The sequence below is a fragment of the Lithobates pipiens genome, unplaced genomic scaffold, assembly GCF_037356315.1.
Source record: "Lithobates pipiens isolate NorthernLeopardFrog02 unplaced genomic scaffold, aLitPip1_a1.2 Scaffold_8, whole genome shotgun sequence".
In the NCBI taxonomy this organism is placed as follows: Eukaryota; Metazoa; Chordata; class Amphibia; order Anura; family Ranidae; genus Lithobates; species Lithobates pipiens.
This window is the reverse complement of record NW_027507903.1, coordinates 199,042,266-199,055,111: the sequence shown is the minus strand read 5'-3', so window position 1 is coordinate 199,055,111 and position 12,846 is coordinate 199,042,266. Positions and strand designations below refer to the sequence as shown.

The window sequence follows — 12,846 nt, the reverse complement described above, 5'->3', positions numbered from 1 at the left end:
TCGGATGTCCACCCAAAGACAATGAGTCTGGCTGGAGTAGAGGAGCTACCAGTCCAATCGCTGTGTGAGCCAATCAGGACACGTTTCGGAAGCTCAACTATGCCTCCATCAGCCTCGCTGACAAAACTATACCATCATGGCCACACAGGGCAGCCTGACGCCGTCTCTCCGCACGGACTCCAGGCTCATCTTTCTCCCCGCCGCAACCGGATTTCTTCTCCACTAAGGACTACCACACAGCTTCCAGCTCATTACTATCCTCTCTCTCCCCCTCATCCGCTTGCAAGTTCCATTTGTTTTATATGGTATTTTCCTTAATAAAATTGTGCTACACTATGCCAGTTTGGCGATTTCTTCCCTTCCTATTTTGTACATAAAAGCACAACACGAGTTTTTAGCAAGTCCCTTATTAAATAATGAGGGCAGAAGGAATGGGTGTACTACACATGCCTGTGTACTTTGATACATTTGACCATAAAAATTAATGTATACAAAAACAATATACATTATCTTTCACCACTTTTGCCTAACTGAAAATACATACGAGTAGAGTTAAACAAGAATGAGGGTGTCTCTCCTCTCTGACTCATTGTTCTGCATGTATGTTTGTGCCACATGGGCATGGCTAGCTGGAAATCAACATGCAACACCTATTCACAAGATAGCAGTAAAGTCAGTTTGATAAAGTGTTGCAGTTACGGCCCCTAGCGTGTAATTTTCTAAGTGGCGGTATTTTACAGTTGCCAAGCTAAAAATAAAGAAAATGAAATATCTGAACATATGGACAACACTTTCAAAAACGCACTATAAGCAGGATCTAGGTCACTGCTGGGGTCTTGGTTTGAAAAGATTGGTAAGGGGTTTTTTTTTTTTTTTTTTTTTTTAATAAAATCCTATACTACATTCTAAATCCTAGGAGAATCCAAAGTCAAAGCCCAATACATGCTTATATTCAAAATCAGTTATTCATGGCACATACCTGTGAAGAATGGTAAGATACAGTAGCAGGTATGAACGCTGCTAGACTACATCTCCAAGAGAATACAGAAACACCTTCTACTTCCATGAAGTTTCCCTCAGCCTTAAAGTGGAACTTTAGTTAGAGAATAAAGTCTGTTAGTTGACTTCAGGTTGGCCTCTTTTGCAGGTATAGCCATTTAAAACATAAAAAGTGCCTATACTGTTTAAAATCCAGTAATACACAGTCTCACCCTGCTCTGAACACACTCAGAGCCACTACAGGCTGATCTGCTGAGAGCCTAAAGACTTACTGCTGTTCAAGGGCTTCAGACAAATGGCAGCCTCTAGCAAGAAGAAACAGGAACAAAAATGAAGGCAATTTACCGCACACACTAATTGTGGCAGCATAATTATTAATGAGGAATGCATGTTCCTTGCTAAAGAACATTATTTTTTATCAAGTAGCTATGGGTAAAGTTCTGCTTTAAGACATGTAACTCACTTAAACAATTTTGCTGTTTGAATGTTATAAAAGGGTATCCAAGCTGCTATAAAATGAAACATTTAAAAGCAAACAGAAACATACCTTTATTCTATGAAATCTTACAATATCACCAATTGAGTAAATTTTTGGTAGCGTGTCTTGATTTCCACTGAAAAATGTGCATGTAAGCTTGGCATTGGATTGATCCATGATGGTGACAGTAGAACAATAATCTGAAAACAAAAATATTTGCAAAATATAATATTGCTGTAGTTCTGACAAAGGCAATGTGGCTTGTTAGACAATATTTCGCTAGTTTCACACAGTGGACTTTTTGTGCAGGCCACTGAAGAGACGCAGGATGTTCTAGTGGCATTAGGGTTTCATTAAAAAACAAAACAAAAGCTAGAGTTTAAAGAAGAATTCCAGGTATGGATATTTTACATGGTTACATTTCTCCAGCTTGGACCAATGTAACCATGTATACACCATACCTGACCCATTGTCCTGGAAGCTAGAAATCACTGAACACACTGCTATTCCAGTGATCTCCATTTGCTTCTGGGTCTCCTGCCAAGCAGCTACCTTCTTGTATTGTGAACACAGTAGGTCAGTCATTCAGAGAATTATTATACTTTACCAAGTAAAGTATAACTGGAGACACTGTTGATCCGATAGATTTGCCATGTATCTGTCTGCAAAAGTTATCCTTGTACTTGAAATAGGTGGTGTTGAGACAAAGGTCCAGCAAAAAAAGATATTTGGGTCTGGGTAGAGTTCTGTTCAACTGTTAAGAGTCCTATCTTATTACAGATGTTTCTATACAGCCTCAATAGCTTCTGCAGTTGGTATACAAGCGAAAAGTGATGTGACATCAAAAGGACTCGATTGCCTCATACATCAATCCACAGACTTTGTGGACAAATACTTTTGGCTTCTGACAATATTGTACAGTGCTGACAACTAAATGTTACAGGATTGTAGTCAAATGCCTAGCAATGTTTTGTGTAATATTATATATCACACACACATATACACATTATATATATATATATATATATATATATATATATATATATATATATATATATATATATATATATATATATATATATATATATATATATATATACCCTGTTTCCCCTAAAATAAGACCTAGTGTGATTGTCGGTGATAGCTGCAATAAAAGCCCTACCCCCCAAATAAGCCCTAGTTAAAGTCCTTGTAGGTCTTCTTTTCGAGGAAACAGAGTAGGGCTTATTTGGGTGGTAGGGCTTATATTGCAGCCAACACCGACAATCACGCTAGGTCTTATTTTAGGGGAAACAGGGTGTATTATATATATATATATATATACACACACACACACACACACACACTTATTTTTAAAAGCACCCAGCATTAGATGTTAAAGAGAATCTATTATTTTGCCCATTTAGGGAAAGATACCAAATGTAATAAATGTGCTCCTTCGCTGTGAAGGGATCCTATGGTAAGTAACTAATCCAAAGAACAGAATTGTCTGCATTCGGACCATGCACCCAGGTGGCTGGATCTGTGCAGCTGCTGTATCCCAATTGAAATGCATGGGACTGCTTGCATGGGGATTCACGGAACACCTGGGCATCCCTATGTGGGCAAACAAAGCCCTTGCACGGTTGTACGCTATTTATCCCTGATGCTAATTAAAATGAAACAAACCAAATTTAAATATTAAAAGTAAATGTTAATATTAAAATAAAAAACATGATATACTTATTTGCTCTGTGCAACAATAATGCACAGAGTGGTGCATCACCTCTTCATTGTTTGTCTCCCACTGTTGTTCTCATCTCCTCCTGTCTTCCAAGTGCCCCCATACCAAGCCGTGTGCTCCCAATCCAGGCTGTGTGCATTCATACACACACACGGCGCAGCTCAGCCACGTCCCTTGCTCCCCCCTCTCAGGACTTGACTGACAGCAGCAGGAGTCTATGGAGCCCAATTCTATTGCACAGTGCAGGTAAGTATAGACATGTTTGTTTAAAAAAATAAAAAAAAACATTTACAACCACTTTAATGCAGGGAATGTGTAGGGTAAAAAAAACAAAAAAAAAAAACAACATACTTTAGATTCAACTTTAAGTTAACACTAAGCAATATTCCTCAAAAATAATCTATACACATGAACTATTTAATGAACCTGTCATCTATTTTTCCTAGAGCACACTGTGTCTGCCTATGCAATGCATGGGTTGGCTCCACCCCGTGACCTCATAGGACAACCACCTGAGAAGAGATGAAGGCATAGGATTTCTATTACCTAGCATTCCTGTTTTGTCCTCTCTCTGGGACAGCTACTAAAAACTTCACCCATCAATACCAGTTATGGCTCCCACCCTTGTTGACCCTCTCCAGAGATGACAGACTCGTAAATCCTGCATTTGGGAGTGCACTTATGCCGGGGTGAGATATTGCAGCCTAAATGGTTGCTGACCTTACCTAATGGGCGTACTGCAGACCAGGTGTCATGATATATAGGCTCTCCCCTATGCTTGAATTAGTTCCTATGTGTTCTCTACTGTGGCAGTATATGTATGTGTCTGACATCCCTTCTTTTCACCCGGAACTGTAAGTAATGCAGCTAGAAACTGGAGGTCATCCTCCAGTTGTTATTCCCACCTTCTGTGCCCTAAAGAGACAGCTAGAGGGAAGTAGGAATGGTAGTTTAGCTAGGGGGGCTGTGTTCTACTTTCAGGTGATGGCAGGTCTGGGGATACCTGGGACATAGTGGCAGGCAGGGTCATCTTATCTTGTGCCCCTGCTAGGTACTATAAGCGTGTCCACACCAGAGACCAAGGCACACTCAAAGGGCCTGGAGGCATTCCTTCACAAGACAGAGCAAAGTTGCTGGACTTGCGGTTCTCCAGCCGTGACTTCTCCATTGGTCTGTGAAAGCTATTTTAAAGATGCAGCTATAGGTGAGCAGTCAGAATCAATGATGGTGAAGGGATATATTTGCCAGGCAGTGCAGAGAATGTTCAAGAGGTTTCAAGAAAATCTCCAAGTGCAAAACCTAGGACTTCACAAGTAGGGATGAGCTCCAGGGTGTTCACACACTCCACGTGCAGAGCGCGCCAGAAGTCGGCGCAACGCTGGGCTAATCACAGGCAGTGAGACATTTCCAGATCTCTGCAGCCGCGCATCGGGGCAATGTCTCACTGCCTGTGATTAGCGCAGTGCCGCACAGACTTCCTGGTGGGCTCTGCACTTGGAGTATGCAAACACGCCGGAGCTCATCTTTATTCACAAACAGTCCAGGACCCTGCGTCCTCTCCTGAGTTAGGGCAGGTGGAGGTGGACTCATCTTTGGAGTCCGAGGATCCTCCACAAGCTGGATCAGCCTCCTCAAAAGGTTAGGAAGTATTTTCACAATCTGAAGAAAGCTCTATCTTTTCCGGTTATGTTTGAGATTAAGGATTCAATTTAAGAGAAATGGGCAAAGCCAGATAGGAAGGTAAGGCTGCAGAAAAAATTAGCTAAGCTCTATCTTTTTTGCACAGAGGAATCAGATGCATGGGATAATAGGCCAGAAGTTGATGCTGCATTGCAGACTTGCTTGTCACGTTATACAAAAAAGGTGTCCACGCCCCCCCCATAACTGGCCATTGCAGCAAGCAGCATTGGAAAGCAACATATGATATAAACAATACAAAGGATAAATCCATGGAAAGATCCAAGCTTACTCACCGACCAGCCCACTGACAACCAAATCAACCTATCTAACTGTATGCGTTAAAACAGGGGTTTAGTCTGCACACATTTGCAAATACATGCATAAGCCACAGAGCCTCGTCACGGCACCCTGGTATCTGCTTATCACGTTACCTTGCCCCTGGATGACCCCATAATCTTTATGGTGTCAAGAATAGAAGGCTAGATATGGGGTTAAAGAGGATCCATCTAGCAGCTGGTATTTTGTGTAGGCTGGCAGTAGCTTTGACCTCATGAGTCATGAGGGCTTGGGTAGTCTCTGGAGTTGCTCCAGGTAGTCAAGGAGCAGACCTCTCAACATTGGAGAAGCTGAAGTGAGCTTATTTTGTAGCCAAGGCAGCAGAGGACCTGGTCTGGCTGTCTTCTAGAATAATGGTGCAGTTGGTGGCAGCCAAACTGGACAGCAGATTCTGCTTCTAAACAGGAGCTCTGCTTGGTACCCTATATAGTAAAGATTCTTTTGTTGGGCAAGGCTATACTATATTACAGGGTCTGGATGGAGCACATTCAGGATTCTTGGGTGATTTTGGTAGAGAAGAGGGGAGTGGAGTTGTTGGATGCCCAACCCTGAAGACCATTTCATCAAGACTCATATACTCGGGACACCGCTACTTTTAGAATACATACTTGAATAGGATAGAATGTTTTCTTGTTAAGCCTGAGTATAGTGTCACTTTAATTTGGAAAAAGGGGACGCTCCATTGTTTCTTCTCTTTCTCTGTCATATTTGGCACCTCTTTTTTTGGGTTCACCTAGTTTTGACAGGTACCTTCTGCCACTGCTGCTCAGAGAAGTTCTTCTAACACCTGCCCACCCTCAGTCTTCAGGGACACATCACAGGTCCAAGAAGACTGCCAGACCATTCACAAGACACAGCAAGCCCTGTGTATGCGCAGTGGACAGCCTGCTTTGAAGCCGCAAGCAGTCGCAACAGGCTGCCCAAAGTTAACATGCCAAAGCCAGGCACTGAACACCAGTGAAGAAACTGGCCGGGTGAGGACAGGGCTGGATTCCTGGACAGGTGAGTGTCTGTTTATGAAAAGTCAGCAGCTACAGTTTTTGTGGCTGCTGACTCTTCATTTTATAAAGGTGGTTGGAGGAGAACTTTAACCACTTGCCGCCCGCCATATAGCAGAATGATGGCGGCAAAGTGGTTTCAATATCCTGACTGGGCGTTATATGAAGTCCTCTGGATATTAAGCTGCTGCGCGTCCCCAGGGGCACGCATCACGGCGATTGTTGTTGCGGTGTATCAGTCTGACACACCGCAACTACAATCTTGGTAGAGAGATAGATAAATATTCCTGCGCTACCATGTAAAAAAAATATAATAATGGAAAGAACTGCTGCATACACCGAATGTGAATCAAACCGTATCTACTATAAATGTTATTGAATAAAGAGGATGGTGTTGCGCTGTTCTATAGAATAACAAGAAAATATATAAAGAGATAATACTAAATATGAATGGTGTATTGCTGCAATTCTCACAGAAAAAGAAAAGGTAAAAGCTCAGGTATACTGTGATCCTAAAAAGCCAACTTCAGTATTTGTTACCTTACTAAAGTGCTACGTGACAACGACATATAATATTGTGCAACCAGTGCAAAAGTTCCAAATGTGCAAATATTGCTAATGTAAACAATAGAAAAACTGTGCAAACATCCGTAATAAAGTGCAAAGTGAACAGGTGATGAATGATTCAATACAATAGTAGATATAATATACTCAGCAAGTGTATAAATCGGTATTGTGCAAAAGGCACACGTAGCAACGTTCTGTGCACCTGACCTGTGCAAATTAGTATAGACAACACAATAGCAGCCAATTAATAAATAAATACCTTACAAAATGAATAAATCAAAATAGATAAAATAAGTGATAATATATTTGTCAAGAAGGAATATTTTTCTATATGTAAATCAGCATGTAGATATATAAGTGTTCAATCCATACATATAGTGCAGAATCTTCTTAAAGCGGGAGTCCGCCGGGACTCCGCGTTTTTTTTTTTTTTTTTTTTTAAAAGCCAGCAGCTACAAATACTGCAGCTGCTGACTTTTAAAATAGTGACACTTACCTGTCCAGCGCGCCCGCGATGTCGGCACCCAAAGCCGATCTCTAGATCGTCTGTAAGGTGCTGCCGCCACCATCTTGGGTATGGGAAATCAGGAAATGGAGCCTTTCGGCTTTATTTCCCGGTCCCCTACTGCGCATGCGCGAATTGCGCTGCGCAATAAGGACGGTCCCCGCTGCCTCTGGGATCTGTGTGTTTCCCAGCAGGCAGCGGGGCACTTGCGGAAAGGGACGGGCACTTACGGAAAGGAGCGTAATCTACGCCCCTTTCCGCAGAGAGCTATCCCGGAAGTGGGTGCAGAATACCTGTACTGTACAGGTATCTGCACCCCCCTCCCCCCTGAAAGGTGCCAATTGTGGCGCCGGAGGGGGGGGAGGGTTCCGATGAGCGGAGGTCCACTTTAGGGTGGACCTCCGCTTTAAGTGCTTCACTGTGCAAAATGTGCAATCTTTCCAGAGAAAGGTGACAACATCCAGGTGTTTCTCCACTTTGCGCAAACACACACCGATAGGTAGTGGCCCCTTATCTTGCGGCAAGGAGGTAACCGCATATACACACAAAAACACTGGATGTTTCAGATTCTTCTACCCATGTCCATGGGTACTGGTCACAATGGGTCCTTATTTCTCTTCTGCGTCTTTGTCTCTCAGTGGGAGCAAGAGTGAATCAAAAGAGGAGAAGTACCATGGTGTAGTAGTTTTTAAAATAATCAGTATATTTATTAAGATATCTCACAGGGTACTCACATAAACAAAATAAAAAAAAAATGCTTATCTCCAACGAGCTCGTGCTGTTTACATCAATCTGAAGCGCCTTTCCCGTCCCTGCGCATGACGTCACACCCATGTGACTTCATCAGGGAATCCACGTCTAAGCTAATTTACACATAACGTTGCTACCTGTGCCTTTTGTACAATACCGATTACTAATTTATACACTTCCTGAGTATATTATATATACTATTGTATTGAATCATTCATCACCTGTTCACTTTGCACTTTATTACAGATGTTTGCACAGTTTTTCTATTGTTTACATTAGCAATATTTGCACGTTTGGAATTTTCACAATTTTTGCACTGGTTGCACAATATTATATGTTGTTGTCACGTAGCACTTTAATAGTAAGGTAAAAAATTTGTAAGGTAAAAGTTGGCTTTTTAGGATCACAGTATACCTGAACTTTTACCTTTTCTTTTTCTGTGCTTCTTTATATTTACAATTACCGGTGTCCCATGAGAATTGCAGCAATACACGGCTCATATTTAGTATTATCTCTTTATATATTTTCTTGTTATTCTATAGATCTTGGCAGTCTCCGATGGAGACTCTTTACCACGTGATCACAGTGTAAATAGGAAGAGCCGTTGATCGTCTTTTCCTCACTCGCACCTGTCAGACGCGAGTAGAGGACAGTCGTTCGGCTGCTCCTCTGACGGGGGGGTCTGTGCTGATCGATTATCAGCACAGCCCCCCCGCCCCGTGGATGCCCGCACTGGGCCACCAGGGACGCCCAGCACCAGTTATGCCACCCTAGACCACCAGGGATCTTAGCCAGTGCCCCCAATGGGCATCACTGATTGGCATGCATTGTTTGGCACCCATCAGTACAATATGTTACACTACAATGCCACCTATCAGTGCCATCCATGCCACCTATTCATGCCACCTCTCAGTGCATATTTGTGCCACCTATCAGTGCCCACCCGTGTTGCATATCAGTGCCGCCTATCAGTGCCACTTCATTGGTACCACCTCATTGGTGCCCATCAGTGAAGGAGAAAACTTACTTATTTACAAAGTTTTGTAAATTAAACAAAAATATTTTTTTTTTTTTCTAAATTTTCGGTCTTTTTTTTTTATTTGTTCAGCAGAAAAAAAAATCCCTGAGGCGATTAAATACCCCAAAAGAAAGCTCTATTTGTGGGAACAAAATGATCAAAATTGAGTTCGGGTGCAGTGTAGCATGACCGCGCAATTGTCATTCAAAATGCGACAGCGCTGAAAGCTGAAAACTGGTCTTGGCAGGAAGGTGTATAAGTGCCTGGTATTGAAGTGGTTAAGCTCCTGTTGTGCTGTGAGAAGCCCTCGTGATCTATCGGTCATCGCACACAATAGCAGTGTATGTCCTGCTGAGCCTTTACAGATCTACGAGCACATACCTGTCCCTTTGCTGCGATAAGGCACTTTAAAAAACTTCACCACTCCATACAGGTTGACCACCGTGCCTTCCTTTATCTGGTCCAGCTTGGTATAAACGTACTTCTGTGCAGAGCCCTAAAAAACAAATGCGTGTCATTAGCAGAGAGCGGCTTCCACATTGTGTGCATTCAGTATCTTTCTCCTACCTACACTCATGATTGTACAGACACAGCACAGCCTGTATACAGCTCTGCTCTTCCCGATCTCCCCGCCGCTACACTCAGAGCGGAGGTGACGTCAGGTGGGCGGTGACATGCTGTGTTTACGGAAGTGAATTGCAGCATGAGCTAGGAGTGAGAACTGGTTGTTGTCTTGCGCTGTGCTTTGTAATGCAATGTGAGAGGAGCGCTGTCATACTGCTGCATGGGGAATACATTGTTTGTAACATGTGCCCGATCTCTGCAGAGTCTACGAGGCCTGAGGGAGGTGTAGAAGGCTGTGCAGGGTGCCAAAGGACATAAGTAGTAACGTGATGGTATGAGGGGGCATGCATGTCCCGACTGTCCCTGATTTGGCACAGAGTCCCTCTTTCCTCATCTGTCCCTTATTTTGGTCTGATCCATATAGTTCAGCCTTTCCCAACCTTTTCAAAGCAGAGTAAGGATGAGCTCAGGCGTGTTCGCACAGCCTACGTGCAGAGCCCACCAGGATGTCTGCGCTGCGCTAATCACAGGCAGTGAGACATTTCCCCATCTCTGCAGCCGCACATCGGGAAATGTCTCACTGCTTGTGATTAGCGCTGCGCAGTGCCGACTTCCTGGCGGGCTCTGCACATGGGCTTTGCAAACACGCCTGAGCTCACCCTTAAAGCAGAGGAACCATTGAAATAACTTTCCAGTCTCAGGGAACCCTCTGCTAAAAATGACTCTATCTACATCTCATGATACATTAGTGTGATGGTCCCTACACTTGTGGTTATTTGGAAGAATTTCCCTCTTATGCCGCGTACACACGATCAAACAATCCGGTGGAAAAGACTCGAGTCCACCGGACAATCCCCCCCGTGTGTGGGCTCTGGCGGACTTAGAAAGTAGTTTTGCATCAAAATTTGCAGTGTGTGTGCTAGTCCGCCGTACTTTTAAAATGAACTGACTTCTCCCGCACGGGTAGCCGGGACTAGCGAAGGAAGTCAATATCGCCGCCGTAGGCGGCGAGACTGACACGACACTAGCCCCGTCACCTGGAATGGATTTAAAGGGGAAGCCCTACGCCGAAAAAACGGCATGGGGGCCCCCCCCTAGGTCCATATCAGACCCTTATCCGAGCACACAACCCAGCCGGTCAGGATAGAAGGTGGGGACGAGTGAGCACCCCCCCTCCTCCTGAGCCATACCACGCCGCGTGTCCTCAACATGGAGGGGTGCTTTGGGGACCACCCCAAAGCACCTTGTCCCCATGTTGATGAGGACAAGGGCCTCTTCCCGGCAACCCTGGACGTTGGTTGTCAGGGTCTGTGGGCGGGGGGCTTATCGGAATCCGGGAGCCCCCTTTAATAAAGGGGCCCCCGGATACCGGCCCCCCACCCTATGTGAATGAGTATGGGGTACAATGTACCCCTATCCATTCACCTGGTGAAAAAAATGTAAATTAAATACAAGGTTTTAAAATAGTTTATTGCACAGCTCCGGGGGACTTCATATTAAAGGGGGCTTCTGGATTCCGATGATCCCCCCGCCCGCAGACCCCGACAACCAATGGCCAGGGTTGTCGGGAAGAGGCCCTTGTCCTCATCAACATGGGGACAAGGTGCCTTGGGGTGGGGGGCTGCAGGGCCCCCCCTTACCCAAAGCACCCCCCCCCATGTTGAGGGCACGTGGCCTGGTACGGCTCAGGGGGGGGGGGGGGGGCGCTCGCGGCCACTCCCTTTCCTGATCGACTGGGCTGCGTGCTCGCGTAAGGGTCTGGTATGGACTTTGGGGGGACCCCCACGCCATTTTTCGGCATAGGGGTTACCCTTAAAACCCATAGCAGGCGACAGGGCTCGCAAGGTGTCAATCTCGCCGATGGAAGCAGCGATATTGACTTCCTTCGCTAGTCCTGTCGTACCCAAAGTCACGTTCGAAATGAACTGACTTAGTCCGTGTGGGCTAGTCCATTCATTTGGAAAGTCCGGTGGAATAGCACACAGACAAGCAGATTGTCCGCCGGAAAGCCGAGTCCGGCGGACAATTTTGAGTCAAGTCTTCTTTCAAAATCCGCCGGACTTTTGGGAAGAAAAAGTCAGCCGGAGTCCACACACGGTCGAATTGTCTGGCGGACTCTGGTCCTCCGGACTAAGTCCGCCAGATAGTCCGATTGTGTGTACATGGCATAAGTGTTCTGCCACACATAGCGTTTTGCTTTTAGGCCAAGAAGTTCAATTTTGGCCTCATCTGACCAAAGCACCTTCTTCCACATGTTTGCTGTGTCCCCCACATGGCTTCTCACAAACTGCAAACGAGACTTCTTATACCTTTCTTTCAACAATGGCTTTCTTCTTGCCTCTCTTCCATAAAGGGCAGATTTGTGGAGTGCATGACTAATAGTAGTCCTGTGGACAGATTCTCCCACCTGAGCTGTGGATCTCACCAAGTCCTCCAGCGTTACCATGGGCCTCTTGGCTGCTTCCCTGATTAATGCTCTCCTTGCCCGACCTGTCAGTTTAGGGGGACAGCCATGTCTTGGTAGGTTTGCAGTTGTGCCATACTCTTTACATTTTTGGATGATGGATTGAACAGTACTCCGTGAGATGTTCAAAGGTTGGCATACTTTTTTATAACATAACTCCACTTTAAACTTCTCCACAACTTTATCCCTGACCTGTTTGATGTGTTCCTTGGCCTTTATGGTGCTGTTTGTTCCCAAAGGTTCTCTAACAACCTCTGAGAGCTTCACAGAACAGCTATATTTATACTGAGAATAAATTACACACTCGATCTACTAATTAGGTGACTTTTAAAGGCAATTGGTTCCACTATTTTTTTCGTTAGGGGTATCACAGATTCTGGGGGCCCTAGCCAGGGAAAGCAAATTACCGTATTTATTCAGTGTATAACACGCACTTTTTTCCCCTTAAAATCAGGGGAAAATCGTGGATGCGTGTTATACGCCAACCACCCACCGATTGCGAGCTCTTCTGCCTTTTCTGCTGGTCATGGCAGCTTTTGGCTATTTTCGGCTATTTCCAGCCGCTCTTGGCTATTTTCGCACATTCTTGGCTATTTTCAGTCATTCTTGGCGGCTTTTGGAAGCCGCCTAGAATGGCCGAAAGCCGCCGAGAACAGCCGAAAATAGCCAAGAATGGCCGAGAGCTACCGAGCACCGCCGAATACACAGGACATCTGCTCTGTATCTCAGCAGCGCCATTTTTAAATGGAAAGCCTGCAAAAGAA

The 12,846-nt window shown here is 44.7% G+C and overlaps 1 protein-coding gene across 3 annotated transcripts in view; it reads right to left on the bottom strand.

The window, feature by feature from the left end:
• Positions 1-9,742, bottom strand: part of POT1 (protection of telomeres 1) — a 154,180-nt gene extending 144,438 nt beyond the window's left edge. The window contains exons 1-3 of one of the 3 annotated variants that reach the window (XR_013270871.1): positions 9,626-9,742; positions 9,436-9,550; positions 1,547-1,677 (exon numbers count right to left, since the gene is read on the bottom strand). Coding sequence is in view for 1 of the 3 variants with exons in the window: in XM_077472610.1 (XP_077328736.1) it covers positions 1,547-1,677; positions 9,436-9,550; positions 9,626-9,631 (252 nt within the window). In the remaining 2 variants the exon portion in view is untranslated. Of the gene's footprint in view, positions 1-1,546; positions 1,681-9,435; positions 9,551-9,625 lie in introns of those variants that run through there. The other 2 variants (XM_077472610.1, XM_077472611.1) reach the window with 2 other exon arrangements.
• Positions 9,743-12,846: the final 3,104 nt, after the last annotated feature.